The sequence below is a fragment of the Manis javanica genome, chromosome X, assembly GCF_040802235.1.
Source record: "Manis javanica isolate MJ-LG chromosome X, MJ_LKY, whole genome shotgun sequence".
In the NCBI taxonomy this organism is placed as follows: domain Eukaryota; kingdom Metazoa; phylum Chordata; class Mammalia; order Pholidota; family Manidae; genus Manis; species Manis javanica.
This window is the reverse complement of record NC_133174.1, coordinates 17,824,752-17,849,767: the sequence shown is the minus strand read 5'-3', so window position 1 is coordinate 17,849,767 and position 25,016 is coordinate 17,824,752. Positions and strand designations below refer to the sequence as shown.

Sequence of the window (25,016 nt, the reverse complement as noted above, 5' to 3'; positions counted from 1 at the left end):
CCCACATTGGTGGCTTAAAAGAGCTACTTTAGTTTGTTCATGATTTTGGGGGGCAGGATTTCAGCAAGGTCTTGGCTGGGTGGTTCTTGCTGGGGCCTCTCATATAGTTGTAGTCAGGTGTTGGCTGGGGCTGCAGCCATCTGAAGGCCCAGCTAGACTGGAGGTCCCAGATGGTGCACTTATGCTGGCTGGTAACAGGGAGCCCAGTTGGGCAGACAAAGGAGCAGCTACATGTGGCCTCTCCATGTTGTGTTGACTTCTTGCAGGGTGGTGGCTGGGTTCTAAGAGTATACATCCCAAGAGGAGGCATCCAGAGAGCTAGCATTCTCAGCAGAAGCCACGAGGCTTCTTCTGACCTAGACTTGAAAGTCATCCAGTGTCCCTTATACCACATTCTATTATAAGCAAGTCACTAAAGCCAACCCAGATGCTAAGGGGTAAGAATTGTGCCCATCTTTAATCTACCACAATTCTCATCTCCAAATTGAATAGTCAGATGGTATCTCACTTGCCCTGGGAGCATAGGCAGAAGACTGTGCATGACTTCATATGCACAGGGACCTTTTTTCATGGTCCACTGATCTGCTTTGTGGATTTCCACCAAGGGGAGCCAAGACAGAGATCTGTTTGGGGCCCAGGTAGAGAAAGCCAGAATATTTACTGTGGGAGAAAGATGCTCAGGTATGGCCTGAGCATCCACATTAGGCTTTTTATACTCTTAACTGAGGTTTACTTTGAAAGTAAAAAATCACTTTAAATGAAGCCAGAGATATCAAGGGCATGAATTAAACTTCATAGCACTCTGCTCTGCTTGTCAGAACTACATGTCAAAAACCCTCTAGCAAAGCTGGCTGAAAAGATGAAGCTGAAATGAAATAGACTTTAAGGTCCACATTACTCATCGTTCTAATATTGCCTACTACTGTTGAAAGTTTCCTTCATTAACATGTGCTTTGCTGTTTCTTAAAATAGCTCCCTAACCAAACGCCGCAATTCTGAAAAGCATGATAAAAAAGGTTCTCTGATCATGCTCATTACTGAATATTTTTAGCAGAGCAATAATTAGGATTTGGAGGAAGCTGGGTACCTCATTATGTCAGCAGAGGGCTTGGCTTCTTTCAGAGACCTACCTCCCAACCAGCCAAACGAATCTCTCCCCAACCCCACCTTTCAGTTATTCAGCCACAGAGACCTCACCGCGTGACTTCAGAGAGGATGAGCTCATGACACTAGTGTCTAAGTAAAATCTGTTAGTAGGGAAAGTGTCTTCTTGACATTTCACCAGGCAAGAGAGTGGTTGAAACATCTGCCTGCTGGGAGCTGGGACATACTCCTCACCAGAAGGCTCCCTCCAAGGTGAGGATGTCTCCAGCCCCCAGCTCGGGACCACTCCGGGCTCCCTGCCCCCCAGAGCCCACGGGCACAGCTGGGTCCACTGGGTACTGTTTTATCCAGGTGTTTAGATGTTTGAGTCTTCTGCCTGCCCTTTGGCTTTCTGTGTTTGAGTCCACCTTCTTAGAAGGTGATAGAAGGTGACCTAGTGGCAAACCCTAAGTGTGTCCTCGGAGCTCGAGTAGCAGAAGCTGGGTGCTTTGTCTCTACCATCAGCAGTGCCCTCGGGCGGCTGGCACTGGGATTGTGCAGATGACCCAGAGAAAGCTCCAAAGGAACACCCTAGTAGGGGCCAGAAGACTGAAAAATTCACTAGTGTCAAAGAACCAGAGAGAACTGGATTTGGAAAAGCACTTTGAGATGAATATTCATCTAACTATGCATTCAGCAAATACTCCTGTAGCACCTGCTCACCGCCTGGTACTGAGAATGCAAAAGAGCCTAAGACAGGAGTACTTCCTTCCCTTGTGTAGCTTAGAGTCCAGTGGAGAAGGCAGGTATTGAACAAGTTGTTATATGAAGACCGTGGGATATTTGAAGAAAAGGAACAGTGGCCCATGGGAGGGAACAAGTGGGAAGACCCAGTCTAGGGGTTGAGGAGGTGACACTGAAGGTGAAACCCAGGGGATGACCAGGAGTTAACCAGGTAGAGAGTATGCTTGTGGCAGAGTGAGGGGAGGGAGCCAGCCCAACAGGGTCCGCCTGTTGCCCAGCTTTATAGGCTAGAATGTGAAGGGTGCCCCTGCCGCTGTGCAGCACAGGGGCCTTAGATGAGGGAAGGAAGGGGGTGGAGGGTGTGAGATGAGACTGGGAGAAGCACCGGGAAGAGGTAACGCAAGCTGCTGCAGAGCCAAGTCAAGGATTTGAATCTAATTACAGAGGACACTAGACAGCCAATGAGAGATGCTGAGCAGGCCTCTGACTTGCATTTTGAAGTTGGACTGCTCTGTGGATCTTGCCATGTGGAGAGTGGGTTGCAGGGACAAAAAAAAAAAGACATCATTGGGGACTGGTTTTGAGACTCTTGCTGTAATCTTTGAACAAGATGGTGTTAGATTGGTTTAAATGGGGAATGGAGAAAACTGGATGAATTGCGGAGACATTGAGGAAGTAGGTTGGTGATCGGAAGGAAATTGATTTTGGATGCCAGCAGTGAGGGGGAGGGAAGTGGCATGGATGAATCAGGGCTGTCTTGTCCAGCCCCCTCATTTCTCAGTTTTGGAAACTGAGGTTAAGGAACTTGCATTCTGAGGCTTGAATGACTTGTCCAAATCTACAGAGAACCCAGCATCCTTGTCTCCAGGGTTCTGATGTATGACCAAGTAGCCAAAATCATATTGGGCAGGAAGATCTCAATTGCCAACACATCATTTCAGTTGACAAACAGAAGTATAAGCATCAACCAGATTCTTGTCTTTGATAACATTTGTGACCGCTTTGTAGCCTTGTATTGGTACCCACAAATATATCTTTGAGGAATTTAAGGAGGTTCCATTTGAACTTGACATTCTCTGTGCTTGTTTATTTTTACTCAGTCCCACGTATTCTAGATGAAAGGGCCTCTGAGTGGTGAAACCACCATCCAGAGTAGACTGTTCGTGGGGAGATGAAGTCATCTAGTATCCCACAGGCATGTCTTTAGATCAGAGACAACAAAAATAGTACCTATGTTCTTTCCCTTTGCTATAATGTGACACAGACTTCCCTGGGGAAGAAGGGGAGTTGCTGCGATCTGACTAATTCATTGACTCAGTTGTTATTCTCCATTCACTTACTCGGTTAATTTGAGTAAGGTACATTTATTGAGCACCTTCCATGTCCTAGGCCCAGGGGCACTGAGCTGGGTGCTGGGGATGTGAAGACAGGGCACAATCTATGCTTTCAGAATGTTTCCTTTCTACAAGGAGACAGATATTTAAAATCATGGAAGGTAAGTTTTCATCCTAAATGTTGTGGATTCTGCCTGGTGATGTCAGGAAAGACTTCCCCGAGGCATAACCTTGAAGCTGCAGGTGCTGCAGGAGGAGGAGGAACTATGCAGTGGATGTGGGCAGGGCAGGGGATCCAGAGCCGACCAGAAGGGCTTGGCATGACCAACTGCTGGGGGCCAGGTGAGTGCATGGAGCCGCCAGGGAGCAGGTCTAGGATGACGACCATGTAGTGCTTATAGTAGGGAGGAAGTGTACAGAAATGAGCTGGCAGAGGCAGCTGGGGCCAGATGGGAAAGGCTGACACACCTGGAAGCTGCACCTTTGTCCAGGAAAGGAAGGCCATGAAAGGAAATGGGTCAGACACCTTGGTTCTTTCTACTGACCTCCTCTTTCCTATTTGAACAGGAATGTTTGTTCCAACACAGAGAACGGAAGGCATCTCAACATCAGACATCATCACCAGAATTGTCCGGGACTATGATGTTTATGCTCGACGTAACCTCCAGAGAGGATACACAGCCAAGGAACTGAATGTTAGCTTCATAAATGTAAGTGTGCCCCACCGCATACCTGCTCAGGACCACCACACCACACCACTGCCGCCACTGTTTATTGAGTGCTTAGTATATGCCATGCAGTGTTCTTGATGACTTATTGTCTCACGGAATCCACATAACAACCCCATGATGTGTCATTACCCCCATTTTATAGACGGAGAAGCCAGCGTCCAGAGGGGGAATGTGAAGTAGGCGGTGCACACAGGTAGTAAGCTTCCCATTTTATAAAGGAGCCGCCTCACTTCCCTTGCCGCAGCCTCCCATTTGAGAGTTCTCAAATGTGGGAGAAGGGTTTTGAGAGATATGCCCTCATGAAAGGCAAGAGTTGTTGTCTGTTCAAAGAGAAGGAAGGACAGCAGAGGCAACGAACAGCTAAAGCCAGAGAAAATGCTTTCTTGTTTTAACGTTTTAAAATTATCATGCCCTTACAGATGCTCATTAGAAACCTTAACAGTCCTTTTTTATTGTCCAGAGAAATTACAGCCGCTTAAATAAAGCCTAAAGTGTTTGGCTTCCTTTTGTATTTCTGCTGTATTGTTCCCACAGAGCTGCTGTTAGTTTAATAATAGAGCAACTGTTAAAACAATCTTTCCAAGGAGCAAAACAAACTGTTAAAAAGCAAAGAGGGCAGTCCAGTTGCTGGAGGTGATGTTAGCATGTCTGGACAATGGTATTCGCCTGGACTCCAAAGAGCTGATACAATTGATTAAAACAAGAACTCTCCATGCATACAGAATTTCAACCCCCCAAAATAGATAGCATATTTTCAAAGAGTGATTTTTCTATAAAACTAGATGCTTATAATTATGTGCAGCCATAATTATGCAGTAGCTTACACAAATCGATCACTGACATCTTCAAAATGAGGAGGGGTTCATTAATTGTGAATCAGTGATTATTAGTTGTCGTCACAAACCAGGAAGTGCTGGGAGTCCAGGCTCTGTGGCTTTGTACAAGCCGTGCAACAAAATGGAAAATGTCGGGTTCAAATGGTACCAGAACAAGTGGCTGAAAAGAATTGAGTAAAAAGTGATTATTTGGTATCTTAGAATAAAGCCCTGGTTATTTCAATAAATTAAACTGTCTGTTCTTAGTCACGCATCCAAGCATGTCAAGCCATTTCCAAAAGTTATTGCTCACTCTTTTTAAAAGGCCTTTAGATAAGCCACTTAGTTCAAGGAACCGTGTAGTCAGTGTGGATGTGCTCATTGTCTTTTCGTGACAACAAACCTGGCTGCAGCTCAGAGAGGAAATCAAATGTGTTTGGTGGGCATAAGAATGAAACACAGAACCTCGGAGGCAACAGGAACCTGACAGGAGTCAGTTAGCCAGTCCAACACCCTCCATTTAAAAATGAGGAAAGTGGAGTTCAGAGAGGAGACCTGGCCAAGGTCCCTCCAGAGAAGCAGGGGTGGAGGAAGCAGCAGCCTCCCAGTGATGACTCCCGGTCCAGAGCTCATCCTACTTCTCCGTGCTGCCTCCGAGAGCTGTGTGTAATAACCATATATTATATATCACTGATGGCAGAAGGTGTAACTCACACCCTGTCTTGAGGCTGCAGTAAGGTTTGGAAGGTCTAAATCAGGGAATTTGCAATATTCCAGGTATCTCAAAAAATTCTGAAATATGAAATGAACTTCAGTCCCATATAATAATAATAATAATAATAATAATAATAATAATAATAATAATAATAATAATAAAAGATAAGCCTTTAAGAGAAAATGTATTGTGATTTCATGGAAGGGAAGACCCTTTGTCTCATGTTATTTTCATAGTTTTGATACCGCTCTGATCAAGTAACATGATTAAATGCCTTTGCTGCTGAACAGTAATGAAACAGCCAACACATGCTGTGTTTTACTAACTGTCAGGCTTTAGGCCAAGCACTTGACATGCATTATCTTATCTAATTACTACCACAACCCTATGATAATTATCCCCATTTTACAGATGAGGAAACTGAGGTTTAGAGATGACACATGACTTGCCCAACATATGATACCTTCCAGGCACGTAGTTATATCATTGTTGTATAAAGTCTAGAAGAAGAACAAAACCCCAGTCTAGAGAAACTATCAGATGCTTTTATCACCAACGAAATTGATGCAGTTCAATTAACTAAATGGAAAATGCCATTACAATGAAAACTTTAGTATACATGTGTTCTAAGTCCCAGCCAATACCAGCTTATTTCAACCAATATTGATTTTAACAGTGTCTCAGTAAAATGGAACTCAGGTAGCCTCTGAGTGGCCGTTCTATGTACAATTCATACATACTTTTGTCTAAGTCTTAGCCCAACCCCAATTGAAGGGTTGTATTTGCCCAATATCTACCTGTAGTAAAGATCAAATATATGTTTTGGTTCTTCTCTTATATAAGTGAATTCAACTTAGATGTTTGAAAGAAAGAGAATATTAAAACCACTTATATTTCACTTTACATATCCAAGTAGACTAATGACAAATGACTCTTCTTACAGAAGATGCACCTTCCCATCAATCTAGCCCTTGGAAAATAGCAGCATCCTGACTCTTCAGGCTAAGAACAAACACAGGTTGAAATAAAATATGCCCATTAGTGTGAATGATTGAGCGCTCTCATGCCTTCTTGCATAAACCCATTTTTTTCTCCTTTCATTTTTGACCAGGAAAAGAAATACCGCTTCCAAAACCAGGTAGACAAGATGAAGGAAAAGGTCAAGAATGTGGAGGAAAGATCAAAGGAATTTGTTAACAGAGTGGAAGAAAAGAGTCATGATCTAATTCAGAAGTGGGAAGAGAAATCGAGGGAATTCATTGGCAACTTCCTAGAATTGTTTGGGCCCGACGGAGCATGGGTATGTATTTATTTCACTTGATGATGAGTGTTTTCAGTTTATGCTCCTTTTCATGGACCCACTCAGGGGTGTCCCTTATCTCAGTCCAAAATGTGACCTCCAGTTTGGGGATTAGCACAAGTGATTTCAAGTCCACAGTTACTTCCTTATTCAGCTTCTGCTTTCCCCCTATGGCACTCAATAGCACCCAAAGCCAACCCTGGTCTTGGTTTCTATTTCTCATCCAGAGCTTGAAGCCTTTTGGCAATTGTTGAATATCTGTTACTGCAGAGGTTGGTTCTATACTCCATCCCAGTCTCCCAGTTGGAGAGGATGCAAAACTTGAGGGCAAGGGTGAAGTGGATCAATGGCATCATGGAACTTGTGTTGGAAGACAAAGCTCTTGGCTCTTTGATCAACCGGGGGAGGAGGATGCAAAAGAAATGTATCTGCCTTCGTCAGCTTTTGTTGTCAGGAACCCTCTTCTTTCACTGGTTGGAGAGAGAGAGAGAGAGAGAGAGAGAGAGAGAGAGAGAGAAGAGGTAGGATTTTGCCCTGCATCAGCACTTACCATGTCCTGATTTTCCTGTTTTTATGTGTTTCCTGTTTTTTTCCATGGCATAAATATGTTGGGACAAGGTGCAAAATTCTCAGGGGACTGAGGCCATGATCTAAATTTCTTAAAAAAGAGAAAAACAGAGAGAGAAAATGTAGAGGGTCTCTTACCTAAATTCTGTAGACAATTATAAGTGAAAACTATGGAAGGGGAAAAGATAATTCTGGAAACCACCTTGTACTCATCAGCACTTCCAGAATAAATAACGAGTATTGTCGGCAGAGCTAAGAAAATCTCTATGAAAGAGATACTTTTAAAGCTAACTTCCCTTTTAAAACCAAAAGAAATGATTCTACTTGATTTCCCTGATTTTAAGTAGCCTAGATTTCCTATTATGACATGAGAAGTCTCTAACACAATCCACTTCAGTTTAATTATTTTATTGATGGGTTGTCACTGCTGCCTCTCTGCTCATTTGAGCTGGTTCATTATAGGATTATCTAAAAGTAAAACACTCAATTAGTAATAGAAAAAGAATGAGGTTTGAGAAGTTAGAAGAGATTCTTTGCTTAAAGCCTAGCGGCCTCTAAGTGATTATAAAGGTGGGTATTGTAGACTAACCAGGTCCTATTGGCTGAGTATGAGAAGGGTAGAGGGTTTGCGAGAGATGGCTTGAGCCCTCGGTGACTTCTAGAAAATAGCTACCAAGAGTGCAGGAGCCAAGGGCCTGGTTCCTTTTCATTTTCCCTGGGCCTGTAAAATTTTTCAGCTCAGATCAATTTAATTCATGGGAAATTTCTTAATGGCCTTAGATATGTACAGTACTTGGGAACAACATGAAGATCAGAGCAGACCCTGTTCTTTGGGATTCTATGGTCTCTATAACAAAGTCTGAAACTCCCATTAATCCAGGGTGTGCTTTTACAGTTCACATTTTCACAACTAATTTTCAGGCTCTGAAGAAATAGCTTTTTTTTGTATGGAACTATGTAGGTATTCATTTGCTTTAGGGATTCAGAAATGTGTCTCTGCTGAAAAGCCCTGGCATTGTACCTCAGGGGGTGGATGTTTTCTTCAGTGAAAGTGAGAGTCAGCAAAGGCAGAGAAGAAATATAATTTCACAGAAACTTTACCAGCTGTAGTTGTTTTCAAGCTACCAGTGAAGATGAAATAGTAGCTGGAATTGTTCTAGGAGAGTCTGGTGACAGCGAGCTAAGGTGATTTTTAAGAAATGAAGCCCAGCTTAGAGACTGGAGGTTTTTCTTTTTAAAACTTGCTATTAATGTCAAAACTGTTATTAACATTAATTTACTGTATCAGCCAGACTTAGACATTACTTTTTTCTGTTGACATTAAAAGTACAGGAATAGTTACAAAGATGTTAAACGCCAAGATAAGTAATTTGCTTTTCATGAATATGCTATTATTATAATAATTCTTTATTTGTGGATTTGGGAGTGAAACTCATTTCTGAAAATAGAGAATCTACATTACCTGCAAATACAGTACTGATACAAATAATCCAGTCTTGGAAAGGTACAGAATAGAAGCATTTAAGATACAAAATTTGGGACAAGAGGATTAGTATGCAGCATAGTATGTTATAGTTTACAGTGGGTATTCCAAAAGTGTTTCTGGAATGAATGGATGGATGTGTGATGAAGCCCTATTCACAGACCTTTCTGCAAAGGATATTGTGAGACCTAAATCTTCCATATCTATATCATCTACTATATTGATATTGATATCACATTGATATAAATCAATACATATATATATATATGTGTATGTATGTGTGTGTGTATATATATACACACACCCTTAGCCTTTTATTATGGTGCTGGATAAGGGCTTACAACCTGGTGTTTGCTGGATCAAATTCAGTAGGCAGACTTGGTTTGCTTGACCCTCAGCAATGTTTTAAAATTTTTTGTAGGAAGAGCATGAAGTCTCTAGATTGCCATGTCGACACCATTCCCCACTGTTCTTCCCTGTCACCTCCTCTAATATGACTCACCCATTTATACTCCCCACATGGCCCAGGAAATATTTGCATTTGCTTCTTGTGGTATAATGTCTTTTAAGTCTCCCCAAGTGACCTCATGTTTAATATCAAAAATATAAAATCCAAACCCTTACATTCCATCTTTGAGTGGAGAGGTAGTCATAGTGCTGATGATGTTATTACTGTCTAGAAGTTGTATAGCAGGTTAAACTCTTTTTCCAAAGTCCTTTTATATTTACTTATTTTAACCACAGGAAAAGGTGGTATCATAGCTGTGTTATAGGCAAAGAAATGAAGGCCTAGAAAAATTATGAAACTTTCCTGTGGCCTCACAGGACTTGCGAGGGACTCGGTTGCAGCCTGGGGCCAAGCCTCCTCCTCCTCCTTGCCAACACTATCACTTTGGGATAGGAATGTCCAGGGGATGCAGTCACCTTGCCTTTCATTCCCTTTTGGTCAGGGTGCAGCACTGTAGAGAAACTGAGGTCTCCTGAACCCCCTCTAAGGCTTTGTGACAAAGGCAGATGCCAAAAATGGCACTTTAGGCTAGGTCATCTAGATTCAGGAGAGGTACTGTTGGCCTTCTTCCTAAGCATGGTATCCACGGCTGTGTTAGTTACCTGCTGGTGTATAACAGATTACCCTGAAACTTAGTGACTTAAAACAACATACATTTATTATCTCACAGTTTCTGAAGGTTGGGAGGCAGCCTGGTGGGACAGTTATCACTGAGGCTCTCATAAAGTTGCAGTCATCTGCTGGTTAGCCAGAGACGGGTAAGATTCCTCAAGGGAGGAACAACCTAAGACAGGCACAGTCGCAGGGGGGCCATCAGGTGAGAAATTGGGGATCAACAGAGGTGAGGCTCAGAACCTCACCCCCCCTGCTTTGAGAGAAATCTTCTGCATCCGTGGATGGTTTATTGCCCTTGTCTAGCTCGGATTAACACATAGTCTACAGGCACACACCTGATCATCTACATTTGCCCTCTTACAGCACTAAACTATGTTTTCTGCCTTTATCTTGCATCTACCTACCACTTCAGCATTTTATTAAAAATAAAAATAATAATAATAATAAAGGGAGAAATGTGGGATCAACATATAAATCAAGTATAAAAATCAAACGAATATTCATATTTGACCTGATTGTTTATAGTTCATAATGCGTGATCAAAACCGAAAGTTTCTGTGATGACTGCCCTTGTACTGCTCACCATGTAAGAATTTATTCACTATGTAAGAATTCGTTCACCATGTAAGAACTTGTTCGTTATGCTTCAGAAGATTGGAGACTGACGAGAATTAGGCTTGAGATGGATTAATGATTGTCCATTGAGCACTGACTCCCCTATACTGAATTTTATTGTTGTTAACAACCATTTGATCAATAAATATGAGAAATGCCCTCTCAAAAAAAAAAAAAAAGTTGCAGTCATCTGGGGCTAGAGGTTCCTCTTCCACACTCACGCATGAGTGACTGTTACCTGGATACCCAGTTCCTCACCATGGGCCTTTCCATGAGGCTGCCAAGTACCCTCATGACATGGCAGCTATCTTTCCCCAAAGAGCGAGAGAACACATACGTGACCAAGACAAAAGCTATAGTCTCTTCTGACCTAATGTCAGAAGTGACAAATTATTACTTCTGTGATATTCTATTGGTCTCATAGACTAATCCTGGTATGTTTTGGGAGGACATTACACAAGGATAGTACCATGATGTGGGGCCATTAGGGACCATTGTGGCACCTGGTTACCACCATTGCTTTTGAGAATTTGAAGCAAGCCATCTACTTCTCAATTGCTGTAATAGATTATCTCTTCCCACATACTCAGTCTGATTGAAAAGTAGTATCCTTCCTAATAGAAACTTGGCATTACCTCTCTTGGGGAAGTATATTTCTGAAAGACAGTCTCAAATGAGAGGCTTTAAAGGAGCTAAATTTCCAAGTTTTGTTAGCATGTTGGAAGGGATGCTATCCATTTCGAAGGTAATAAGAGTCAACGACTCAGTCCCAGGGGATGCTGGATCAGCTTTTAGGGCTTGGTTTTGGGGTAGGGCCTCTCTACTGAAACTTGACTTTTTTTTTTCATGAAAATTTTGGGACTTAATTTGAGGTTTACTTCTTTAGAGAGGTTCAGTGATTGCTTCAGGGGTGGGGGTGGGGAAACCAACCTGCTCTTTTAATATTGAGATACATACAGTAAAATGCACAAATCTTAGTGTACAGCTTGATGAATTTTGACATGTGTATACACTCATGTATCCATCAGATCAAGATATCAGACATTATCACTAATATTTTTTCCTCCTCCGTCTATTGCACCCATACCCCTCCCCTGTGGTAACTACCAGTCTGTTCTGTTTATGTGTCTATTTCAGTTTTGTTTGCTTGTTCATTTGCTTTATAGATTCCACATATAAGTGAAGTCATATGGTATTTGTCTTTCACTTAGCATATCACCTTCCAGGTCCATCCATATTGTTGCAAGTGACAAAATTCCATCCTTTTTATGACTAATATTCCATTGTATATATGTACTACATCTCTTCTATCTATTCATCTATCAATGGATATTTAGATTGTCTCCATATTTTGGCTTTTGTAAATAATGCTGTGATTAACATAGGAATACATATACCTTTTCAGATTAGTGATTTTGTTTTCTTCAGGTAAATTCCCAGAAATGTAATTGCTGGGTCATATGGTATTTCTATTTTTAGTTTTTGAGAACCCTTCATAGTTCTTTCCACAATGGCTGCACCAATTTACACTCCCACCAACAGTATAGGAGGGTTCCCTTTTCTCCATACCCTTGTCAACACTTGTTATTTCTTGTCTTTTGGGTGATGGCCATTCTAACTGGTCTGAGGTGATATCTTATTGTGGTTTTGATTTGCATTTCCCTGATGATTAGCAATGTGGAGCATCTTTTCATGTGCCTGTTGGCCATCTGTATGTCTGCTTTGGAAAAATGTCTATTCAGGTCCTCTGCCCATTTTTTAATTAGCTTATTTGGTTTTCTTATGTTGAGTTGTATGAGTTCTTTATATGTTTCGGATATTAGTGCCTTATCAGATACATCATTTACAAATATATTCTTCCATACAATAGGTTGCCTTTTCATTTTGTTGGTTTCCTTTGCTGTGCAGAATCCTTTTAGTTTGATGTAGTCCCACTTGTTTATTTTTGCTTTTGTTTCCCTTGCCTGGGGAGACAGATCCAGAAAAAGGTTACTAATGCTAATGTTCAAGAGTTTATTGCCTGCTTTTGTTGAGTTTTATGGTTTCAGGTCTTGCATTTAGGTCTTTACGCCATTTTAAGTTTATTTTTGTGTGTGGTGAAAGACAGTAATCCAGTTTTATTCTTTTGCATGTGGCTGCCCAGTTTTCCCAACAACATTTATTGAGGACACTTTCCCCATTAAATATTCTTGCCTCCTTTGTCATATATTAATTGACCATATATGGATGGGTTTATTTCTGGGCTCTCTTTTCTGTTCCATTGATCTATGTATTTGTTCTTATACACGTACCATACTATTTTGATCACTGTAGCTTTGTAGTATTGTTTGAAATCAAGGAGTGTGATACCCCCAAGTTTTGTTATTTCTCAAGGTTGTTTGGGCTATTTGGGGTCTTTTGTGGTCCCACACAAATCTTGGGATTATTTGCTCTAGTTCAGTGAAAAAATGCCATTGGTATTTTGATTGGCATTGTATTAAATCTGTAGATCATTTTGGGCAGTACGGCCATTTTGACAATATTAATTCTTCTTATCCATGACCATGGAATGTTTTTCCATTTTTGTTGTCTTCAATTTATTTCATCAGTGTTATACAGTTTTCAGAGTACAAGTCTTTGGCACCCATAGATTTATTCCTAGGTATTTTATTCTTTTTGATGCAATCATAAGTGGTATTGTTTTATTTCTCTTTCTGCTAGTTCCTTGTTACTATATAGGAATGCAACAGGTTTCTGTATATTGATTTTGGACCCTGCAACTTTGCTGAATCCAGTTATTAGTTCTAATAATTTTTTCGTGGAGCTTTTAGGATTTTTTATACATAGTATAATGTCATCTGCAAATAGTGACAGTTTACTTCTTCCTTACCAGTTTGGATGCCTTTTCTTTCTCTTGTCTGATTGCTGTGGCAAGTAGTTGCAGTACTGTGTTGAATAAAAGTGGTAAGAGTGGGCATCCTTGTCTAGATCTTACAGATGAAACTTTCAACCTTTTTGCCATTAAGTACAATGTAAGCTCTGGCTTTGTTGTATATGGCCTTTATTATGTTGAGGTATGTTCCCACTATACCCACCTTTTTGAGTGTTTTTAACATGAATGGATGCTGAATTTTGTCAAATGCTTTTTCAGCATCTGTTGAGATGATCTTATGGTTTTTACCCTTCTTTTTGTTAATTGATTGATTTGTAGATATTGAACCACAGTTTGGTCCCCAAAATAAATCCCACTTGATCATGGTGAATGATCCTTTTGATGTATTTTTTTAATTCAGTTTGATATTTTGTTGAGGATTTTTGCATCTGTGCTCATCCAGGATGTTGGTTTGTAATTTTCTTTTTTAATAATGTCTTTGGTTTTGTTATTAGGGTTTTGGCCTCATAGAATGAGTTTGGGAGTATTCCTTCCTCTTCCATTTCTTTGAATAGTTTAAGAAATGATGGGTGTCAGCTCTTCTTTAAATGTTTGGTAGATCCATCTGTGAAGCTGTCTGATCCTGCACTTTTGTTTTTTGGAAGTTTTTTGATTACCAATTTAATTTCATTATTAGTAATTGTTCTGTTTAGATTTTCCATTTCTTTCTGGGTCAGTCTTGGAAGAGTATATGTTTCAAAGGATTTATCCATTTCTTCTAGGCAGTCCAGTTTATTGGCATTAATTTTTCATAGAATTCTTTTGTAATCTTTTGAATTTCTTTGGTATTGGTTGGAACTTCTCTTTCATTTCTGCTTTTGTTGGAGTCCTCTCTTTTTTCCTTGGTAAGTCTGGCTAAGGGTTTGTCAATTTTATCTTCTCAAAGAACCAATTCTTAGTTTCATTGATTTTTTTATTTTTGCAGTCTCTTTCATTTATTTTTGTTCTGATCTTTGGGCTTTGTTTGTTCTTCTTTTTCTAGTTCCTTTAGTTGTAAGGTTAGAATATTTATTTGAAACTGTTCTTGTTTCTTGAGGTAGGCCTGTATCACTATGAACTTCCCTCTTGGAACTACTTTCGCTGATCCCACAGATTTTTGAACTGTTGTTTGTTTTCATTTGTCTCCATATATTTTTTAATTTCTTCTTTTATTTGTTCATCAATCGGTTATTTAGTAGCATGTTGCTTCTGGACAATGTTCTATGTGCACTTGAGAAGAATGTGTATTCTGATTTTGAGCGGAATAATTTGTATGTATCTGTTAAGCCCATATGGTCTAACATGTTGAATTCCACTGTTTCCTTATTGATTTTCTGTCTGGGTGATCTATCCATTGATGTAAGGGGGGGTGTTCAAAATCCCATACTATTATTGTATTACTGTCAATCTCTCCCTTTAGGTATGTTGATATTTGCTTTATAGATTTAGGCATTCCTATGTTGGGTGCATAGATATTTACAACTGTTACATCCTGTTTGATTCCTTTATCATTATATAATGTCCTTTCTCTCTTGTTACTTTGTTTTGAAGTCAATTTTGTCAAAGTATTGCTACTCCTGGTTTTTATTTGTTGTTTGCATAGAACATCTTTTTCCACCTTTTCACTTTCAGTCTATATGTGTCCTTAGGCCTAAAGTGAGTCTCTCACAGGCAGCATATAGATGAGTCTTGTTCCTTTATCCACTCAGCCACCCTATGTCTTTTGACTGGAACATTTAGTCCATTTACATTTAAAGTAATTATTGATGTACTTACTACCATTTTGTTGATTTTTTTGTAATTCTCTGTTTCTTCTTCTCCTGTTCTCTTCCCTTGTGATTTGATGACTTTCTTTAGGGTTATGCTTGGATTCCTTTCTCTTTTTTTTGCGTGTGTATCTGTTATAGGCTTTTGGTTTGTGGCTACCATAAGGTTCATATAGATAGCGTTATATATATAATATCAGTGTATTTTAGGTTGCTGGTTAATTTCAAACACATTCTAACAGCACTACTTTATTCTCCCCTCCACATTTTATGTATATAATTGACATCTTTTTATTTTGTGTATCACTTTACTAATTTTTTTGTATGATTGATTTTATCACTTTTGTCTTTTGAACAACTTCATACTCTTTGTATGTGATTGGTCTGCTACTGTTAATGTAGGTTTTCACTCATGAACAAAAATTTTTTTTCATATAAAGAAGTTCCTTTAGCATATATTGCAAGGCTAGTTTAGTGGTGGTGAATTCTTTTGTTTATCTGGAAAAATTTCTCCAATTCTGAATGATAACCTTGCTGGGTAGACTATTCTTGATATTTGCCTTTCAGCATTTTGAATATTTCATGCCACTTCTTTCAGACCTATAAAGATCTTGCTAATAAAATCTGCCTTGTGGGGTTCCCCCTGTAGGTAACTGTCTCCCCTTCTCTTGCTGTTTCTAAGATTCTCTCTTTAACTTACAATCTTTGCCATTTTAATTACTATTTGTCTTGATGTGGACCTCCTTGGGTTCATCTTGTTAGGGGCTCTCTGCTCTTCCAGGACCTGGATGTCTGTTGGAGACGTTTCCAGCTATCATTTCTTTAAATAGCCATTCTGCCCCTTTCTCTCTCTTCTCCTCTAGGACCCCTATTATGTGAATGTTGTTTTGATTGAAGTTGGTGCAGAGATCTTTTAGTGTCTTCTCATTTTTAGAGATTCTTCTTTCTGTTGCTCAGCTTGATTACTTTCCACTGCCATCTTCCAGATCACTGATCCATTTTTCTGCATCCTCTAATTTGCTATTCATTCCCTCCATATTTTTCATTTCAGTTATTGTATTCCTCAGCTCTGACTGCTTCTCTTTAATATTTTCTATCTCTTTGTTGAAGTCCTCCTTGAGTTCATCTGTTCTTTTCTCTAGTCCAGTGAGCATCTTTATGACCATTACTTTGAATTCTTTACCAGGTAGATTGCTTATTTCCATTTCATTTAGTACTTTTTTTGTTGTTTTGTCTTGTTATTTTGTTTGGACATATCTGGTTCTATGTTTGTTTTTATGTATTAAATAGATCAGCTGTGTCTCCTGGTCTTGAAAATAGTGGCTTTATGTAGTAGGCATCATATGGTGCCCAGAAGCATAAAACCTCTGCTCATCAGAGTTAGGTGCTCTAAGGGTGTCCCCCATGTAGGCTGTGCACCTGCTCCTGTTGTGGCTGAGCTACAACTGCTGTTGGTGGGACCCACTTTCAGCCTGGATGCCAGAAATGGCCAATTGCCACTGCTCTGCCTTAGTGTGCAGTGTTGGTGCAACTTAAAAACAAAAGTTTGAGAAGCAACCAAGAACTTGGGCAGGATTGAACAATAGTATTCATCTCCTACACAAGGTCACTCCTAGATTTGGGCAAGTGGCTATTTTATCAAATGCACAGAAATCAAGAGTCAAGGAAAATAAACAGAAATATGTTCCAAATGATAGAGAAAGCCTCAGAAAAAAAAACCTTAATTAAATAAAAAACAGTAATCTACCTGATACAGAGTAAAGGTGCTCACCAAACTTGTGAGAAGAATGGATGAACACAATGGAAGCTTTAATACAGAGATAGAAAACATAAGTAAGTACCAAACAGGAGTCACAGAGCTGAAGAATATATTAACTAATTTAAAATAGACTAGAGAGGTTCAACCACAGACTAGATAAACCAGAAGAATCAGTGAACTCAAGGCACAGCAGTGAAACTCACCCAGAGCAGGAAAAAAAAACTTAAGGGAAGATAGATTAAGGGACTGACATTTGCATTATAGGGTCCCAGAAAAAGAGAAAGGTGCAGAAAACTCCTTTAACCTGGGGAAGGAAACAGACATCTAGATTCAGGAAGCCAAGAGAGTTCTAAATAAGAGGAACCAAAAGGGACCCACATCAAGACACATTCTAATTAAAATGTCTTTAACTTCTTACAAGGAGAGAATCATAAGTTGGTTTTCTCTTGCTGCTTTTATCTACAAGGGAGCTCCCATAAGCTACCAGCAGAATTTTTCAGCAGAAACTGCAGGACAGAAGGGAGAGGCACAATATATTCAAAATGCTGAAAGAAAACAATTCCAACCAAGAATATTCTATCAGGTGAAGTTGTCATTCAAAACTGAAGGAGAGAGAGGGAGGAGCCAAGATGCTGGTGTGAGTAGAGCAGCGGAAATCTCCTCCCAAAACCATATATATTTTTGAAAATACAATAAGTACAACTATACCTAAAAGAGAGACCAGAAGATACAGGACAACATCAAGGCTACATCCACACCTGCAAGAACCCAGCGCCTCATGAAGGGGTGGAGAAGCAGCCTGAGGCTGGCTACCCCCACAGCAGCAGGGGAGAGCTTCTTTCACAGCTGCCAGGCAAGAATTAGCAACCCCATCTGCGTGCAGCTGCCCAGCACAAGCTGCTAGGGGTCACCATTCTCCCAGAAGAGGAAGGCCAGAAACCAGAAAGAAGGGACGTTCTCCCAACCGACACACGCACCAGCTCCCCACAACTACCTCTACCACCATGAAAAGACAGAAGAATTTGATACAGACCAGACTATCCCAGACATCCTCTTCTGGGAAGGAATCTGGGGAGACGACAGACCTAACCAATCTCCCTCAAAAAGAATTCAAAATAAAGGTCATAACTATGCTGACAGATCTTCAGAGAAATATGCAAGAGTTAAAGGATGAAGTCTGGAGGGAGATTACAGAAATAAAACAATCTCTGGAAGGACTTAAGAGCAGACTGGATGAGGTGCAAGAGGCCGTTAATGGAATAGAAATCAGAGAACAGGAACGCACAGAAGCTGATGCAGAGAGAGAGAAAAGGATCTCCAGGAATGAAACAATATTAAGAGAACTGTTTGACCAATCCAAAAGGAACAATATCTGCATTATAGGGGTACCAGAAGAAGAAGAGAGAGAAAAAGAGATAGAAAGTGTCTTTGAAGAAATAATTGCTGAAAACTTCCCCAAACTGGGGAAGGAAATAGTTGCTCAGACCACAGAAGCACACAGCCCTCCCAACAGAAGGGACCCAAAGAGGACAACACCAAGACACATAATAATTAAAATGGCAAAGATCAAGGACAAGGACAGAGTTTTAAAGGCACCTAGAGAGAGGAAAAAGGTCACCTACAAAGGAAAACCCATCAGGCTATCATCAGACTTCTCAACAGAAACCTTACAGGCCAGAAGAGAATGGCATGATATATTTAATGCAATGAAAGAGAAGGGCCTTGAACCAAGAATACTATATCCAGCACGACTATCATTTAAATATGAAGGAGGGATCAAACAATTCCCAGACAAGCAAAAGTTGAGGGAATTTGCCTCCCACAAACCACCTCTACAGGGTATTTTACAGGGACTGCTCTAGATGAGAATTGAAGGAGAAAGTTTCCCAGACAAGCAAAAGCTAAAGGAGTTCATCACCATTAAACCATCCCTTTAAGAAATGTTAGAGGGATTTCAGTAAGCTGAAAGGGTGCTAATTTTTAGTAACAGGAAAACATGAAATTATAAATCTCACTAGTAAAAGTAAATATATAATAAAAGTTACATTAATCTAACATTGTAAAGGTGGTAGGTTGTCTTTTACCCTTCATATTAACTTTATAAAAGTAAAAATAACTATGATAACTAGTGAAGGGATACACAAAAGTAAAAGATGACATCAAAAATAAATCATGGGGGAAGAGCAAAAAGTAGAGCTTTAGAGTTGTTCAAACATAAGTTGTTATCAGCTGAAAACAGACTGTTATAAATAATACATTGTTATATGTAGTTTCATAGTAACCACAAAGCAAAAACCTACAGTAGATACACAAAAGATAAAGGATTCTAAGCATTTTACTAAAGAAAAATAAATCATAAAAAGCATGAGAAGAAGGAACAAAGGAACTATCAAATAGCCAGAAAGAGTTTTTAAAAATGACAATAAGAACAGTTGACCCTTGAACAACATGGTGGTTATGGGTGCTAAACCTCCTGTGTTGACTCCTCCAAAACTTTACAAATAGCCTACTGTTGACCAGAAGACTTACTGATAAACAGTTGATCACCACATTTTGTATGTTCTGTTATGTATTATATACATTATTGTAAAGCTAGAGAAAATGTTTTATCAAATTGTCACAAATCTCCGAACTTTTTTCCAATTTGTTTATTGAAAAACTCTGTATAAGTGGACCCATGCAGACCCATATTGTTTCAAACCCATATTGTTAAAGGGTCCATTGTACATTCCAATCAGTAATTACTTTAAATGTAAGTGGATTAAATTCTCCAGTCACAAAATAGAGTGGCTGAATGGATAAAAGAAAGACCCATGTACATATACTGACTATATGAAACTCACTTCAGATGTAAGGACACACAGAATAAATGTGAAGGGGTGGAAAAAAATTATTCCATGTAAATGGAAGTGATAAAAAAGCTAGGGTAACTATACCTATATCAGACAGAATAGACTTTATAACAAAGACTATAATAAAAGACAAAGAAGGGCATTACATAATGATAAAAGGGTGAGTCCACCAAGGAAACATAGCATTTATTAATATCTGCAAATATATGCAACATAGGAGCACTTATATATATATAAAGCAAATATTAACAGACATAAAGGGAGAAATAGCCATACAACAGTACAGGACTTTTAACACCGTATTTACATTAATGGATAGATCATCCAAAGAGAAAAATCAGGAAAGAAATCTTGACCTTAAATGAAAGGTTAGACAAGATGTACTTAACAGATACATACAGAACATTCCATCCAAAAGCAACAGAATGCACATTATTCTCGAGCATACATGGAATATTCTCCTGGATAGATCATATATTAGACTACAAAACAAGTCTGAATAAATTTAAGGAGATTAAAATCAAGCATCTTTTCTGACCATGATAGTATGAAATTAGAAAATGATTACAAGAAGAAACCTATAAAATTCACAAGTATGTGTACATTAAACAATATGCTACTGAACAACCAATGGGTCAAAGAAGAAAAATAGACCTCAAGATGAAGAAAATGGAAATACAACATACTGGAACTTATGGGATACAGCAAAGCAGTTCTAAGAGGGAAGTTCATCATGATAAATGCCTACATCAGAAACAAGAAAAATCCCAACCTAACTTTATACCTCAAGGAACTAGAAGTCCAAAGTTAGTACAAGGAAGGGAATAGCAAATATTAGAGTAAGAATAAATAAAATGGAGACTAAAAAGACAATTGAAAAGATCAATAAAGCCAAGAGCTGGTTCTTTGAAAAGATAAAATTGACAAATCTTGAGCTAGATTTACCAAGAAACGAGAGAGGACTCAAAATCAGAAATGAAAGAGGAGATTGTACAACTGATACCATAGAAATATACAAAGGATAATAAGAGACCACTAAGAGGAATTGTATACCAAATTTGACAGCCTGAAAGAAATAGATAAATTCCTAAAACATACACCCTACCCAGACTGGTCATGGAGAAATGGAAAATCTGAACAGATTGACTGCTAGTAGGGAGATTGATTCTGTAATCAAAAACACCCCAACAAACAAAATTCAAGGACCAGATGGCTTCACTGGTAAATTCTACCAAATTAGTACCAATCCTTCTCAAACATTCTAAAAAAAAAAATAAAAAGATGAGGGAACATTTCTGAACTTATTTTATAGGGCCAGCATTACTCTGATATCAAAACAAGACAAGTATGCCACAAGAAAATTACAGGCAAATATCCCTGATAAACATAGATGCAAAAATGTTCAACAGAATATTAGCAAACTGAATTGAGCAATATGTTAAAAGGATGGTATAGCACAATCAGGTGGGATTTGTCCCAGGGATGCAAGGATGATTCAACATCCACAAATCAATGTGATATACCACATTAATAAAATGAAAGAAAAATCATATCTTCTCAATGGATTCAGAGAACGTATCTGACAAAATTCAATGTCTATTTATGATATAAATTATCAAGTGGGTATAGAGGGAATGTATCTCAACATAATAAAAGCCATATATGACAGGCCCACAGCTAATATACTCAACAGTGAAAATCTGAAATCTTATCTCCTCAGATCAGGAACAAAACAAGTACACCTACTTTAGCCACTTTTATGTAACACAGTATTATAAGTCATAACCAGATAATCAGACAAGAAAAAGAAATAGAAGGCATCCAAATTGGAAAGGAAGAAGGAAAACCATCACTATTTGCAGATGACATGATACTATGTATAGAAAATCCTTAAGATTTTGCCAAAAAACCTATTAGAATAAATGAATTGAGTAAAGTCGCAGGATACAAAAATGAATATACAAAAATCCACTGTATTTCTATACACTAATGTCCTTTCCCTATTATATATTCTTGGTGCCTCTGTCAAAACTTAATTGACCATATTGTATGGGTGTATTTCTGAGCTGTTTTTTTCCATTGATCTTTGTCTCTTTTTTATTTTTTTAATCAGAAAGACAAATTAAGAAAACAATCCCATTTATATTACATCAAAAAGAATAGAATACCTAGGAATAAATTTTAACCAAGGAGGTAAAAGACCTTTACACTGAAAATTATAAGACATTGATGAAAGGAACTGAAGATAAATAAATGGAAAAATATCCCATGCTCATGAACTGGAAGAATTAATATTGTTAAAATGTCCATACTACTCAAAGCAATTTACAGATTTAATGCAATCCCTATCAAAATTCCAATGGCATTTTTCACAGAAATAGAATAATTCTAAAATTTGTATGCAACTGCAAAAGATCCCAAATAATCATAACAATCTTAAGAAAAACAAAGTAGACATCATGCTCCCTGATTGAAACTATATTACAAAGCCATGGTAATCAAATCAATATGTTTATAGGCACAGAAACAGACATAGATCAATGGAACAGAACAGAGAGCTCAGAAATACACCCATACAATATGGTCAATTAAGTTTCAACAGAGGCGCCAAGAATATACAATAGGAAAAGGACAGTGGTGCTGGGAAAACTGGATAGCCACATGTAAAAAGAATGAAACTGGACTACTATCACACATTATAGACAAAACCCAACTAAAAACAGATTAGACTTGAATGTAAGATCTGAAATCATAAAGCGACTGGAAGGAAACATAAGCAATAAGCTCCTTGCTGTTGGTCTTCGTGATAACTTTTTTGGATTTGACACCTAAAGCAATCAAATGCAAAAATAAACAAGTGGGACTACATCAAGCCAAAAAGCTTCTGCATAGCAAACTATTAGCAAAATGAAAAAACCTACCAAATATGAGAAAATATTTGCAAATCATATATAAGGGGTTAATATTCAGAATATGTAAAGAACTCACACAACTTAATCATAAAAAACAAACAGTCCAATTAAAAAATGGGCAGAGGATCTAAATAGATGTTTTTCCAAGGACACACACAGATGGCCAACAGGTACATGAAAAGTTGCTCAGCATCATTCAGAGAAACTAAAATCAAAACCACAATGGGATAACACCTCACACCTATCAAAATGGCTATCTTCAAACAGACAAGAAATAATAAGCGTTGGCAAGGATGTGGAGAGAAAGGAACCTGTGTGCACTGTTGGTAAGAATGCAAATTGGTGCAACCACTATGGAAAACAGTATGGAGTTTCCTCAGAAAATTAAATTTCTAACCATATGACTCAGCAAGTACACTTCTGGGTATTTATCCAAAGAAAAACACTAATTTGAAAAGATGTATGTACCACCATGGTCTTTGTAGCATTATTTACAATAGCCAAGACATCAAAGGAACCTAAGTGTCCATCAATAGATTAATGGATAAAGAAAATGTGGTCTATGTAAACAATGGAATAGTATTCAGCCATAGAAAATAAGAAAATCTTGTCATTTGAGACAGCATGGATGGACTCTGAGGGCATTATGCTAATTAAGCCAGGCAGGCAGAGAAAGATAAATACTATATGATCTCACTTATATGTGGAATCTAAAAATAAAACTGAGCTCATAGATACAGAGAACAGATTGGTGGTTGCCAGAGGCAGAGGGTGGGGGGTAGGCAAAATGTATGAAGGGAGTCAAATGGTACAAACTTCCAATTATAAAATAAGTCATGGAGATCTAATGTATAGCATGGTGACTATGGTTAATAATACTGCATTGTGTATTTGAAAGTTGCTAAGAGCAGATCTTAAAAGGTATCACAAGAAAAATTTCGTGATTATGTATGGTGATCAATGTTGACTTGTTGTGATCACTTTACAATATATACAAATATCAAATCATATTGTACCACTGAAACTATTGTTATGTGTGAATTATACCTCACAAAGTAAATAAGCACGAGCATAGACTTTATGGTTTACTGCTGTATCTTCAGGGCTTAGATTTATACCTGAACCATACATAGTGTTGTCAGTAAATATTGTTGAAGGAATGAATCAGTGATCAACTTTTAGATTCTTTGCGCCATAATACTTTGTAATAGACAAAAAGTTTCTCTTCAACATCATGAAAAAACCCCATGCAAGCAAGGAAACATATATACCATTGTGTGCATAGACATATACATACACATATGTGTATATATATATATATACACATATACAATAGCATAGTACTTACATAAGACCACATTTTGTTTATCCGTTTATCTGTTGATGGACATTTGGATTGTTAACATCTTTTGGCTATTGTGAATAATGTTGCCATGAACATTGCTGTACAAGTATCTGTACAAGTCCCTGTTTTCAATTATTTTGGGTATGTACACCCAGAAGTGGAATTGCTAAATCATATGGTAATTCTATTTTTTGATTTTTTGAGAAACTTCCATACTGTCTTCCCACAGCAGCTGCACCACTTTATATTCCCACTGCAATGTACCAGGGTTCTAATTTCTCCACATCCTCTCCAGCACTTGTCATTTTCTGTTTGTTTTTTGATAATAGCCATCCTAATGGCACTGCTAATTTTTAAGACTGTTGACACTGAAAAAAAAATACATAAAGTTTGGTTGGTTGATCTGAACTAGACTTCACACTTGAGTCTTTTTGACAGTTGGTTTTAAAACTCTGTCTTCCAACACCTGCCCAAGTAACATGAATAAACATGAAAAGCTTCTTGCTCTGAAAATGGCTGATATGGATAGTTGGTCATGAGCAGGGGCTCACCTCCTAGCTGGGTAGTCTTGGGTAAGTTCCTTTGCCTCTGAGACACCTCCTAGGGTTGTTGGGAGGATTAAATTGTTTCATACTTTCAAGCCCTTTCACAGTGCCTGACACCCAGGCACATGTTGGGCACTGTGTAAAGGTTAGCTGTTGTTTGATTAGCCAGAACTGAAACTCTCTAGTTCCATCTTGCTTACCAGAGGTCCAAGCCAGATGTAACTAGGATATTTTTCACTTCTTTTGGGGGCAGATATGCTGGAGTATCTCTGAAACACTGAAACCTTTAAAGGCATTTGTCAAGACATTTACTGCCTCACTAGATGTTAAGAGCTTCTTAAAAGGGAAAACCTTGTAGGAGGGGAAATAGAGAATTACTTTCATATGGACAGGACTAAATGGGATTATTTTCTTGGGAGAAAAGTATAAATGGAAAC

At 38.6% G+C, this 25,016-nt stretch overlaps 1 protein-coding gene across 5 annotated transcripts in view; it reads left to right on the top strand.

Moving 5' to 3' along the window:
- PCYT1B (phosphate cytidylyltransferase 1B, choline) overlaps nt 1-25,016 on the top strand; it is a 115,779-nt gene that overhangs the window by 77,109 nt on the left and 13,654 nt on the right. For all 5 annotated transcript variants that reach the window (XM_037026417.2, XM_037026419.2, XM_073227640.1 and 2 more), the window contains 2 exons: nt 3,729-3,871; nt 6,534-6,722. In XM_037026417.2, coding sequence (XP_036882312.1) covers nt 3,729-3,871; nt 6,534-6,722 — 332 coding nt within the window. The remainder of the gene's footprint in view (nt 1-3,728; nt 3,872-6,533; nt 6,723-25,016) is intronic.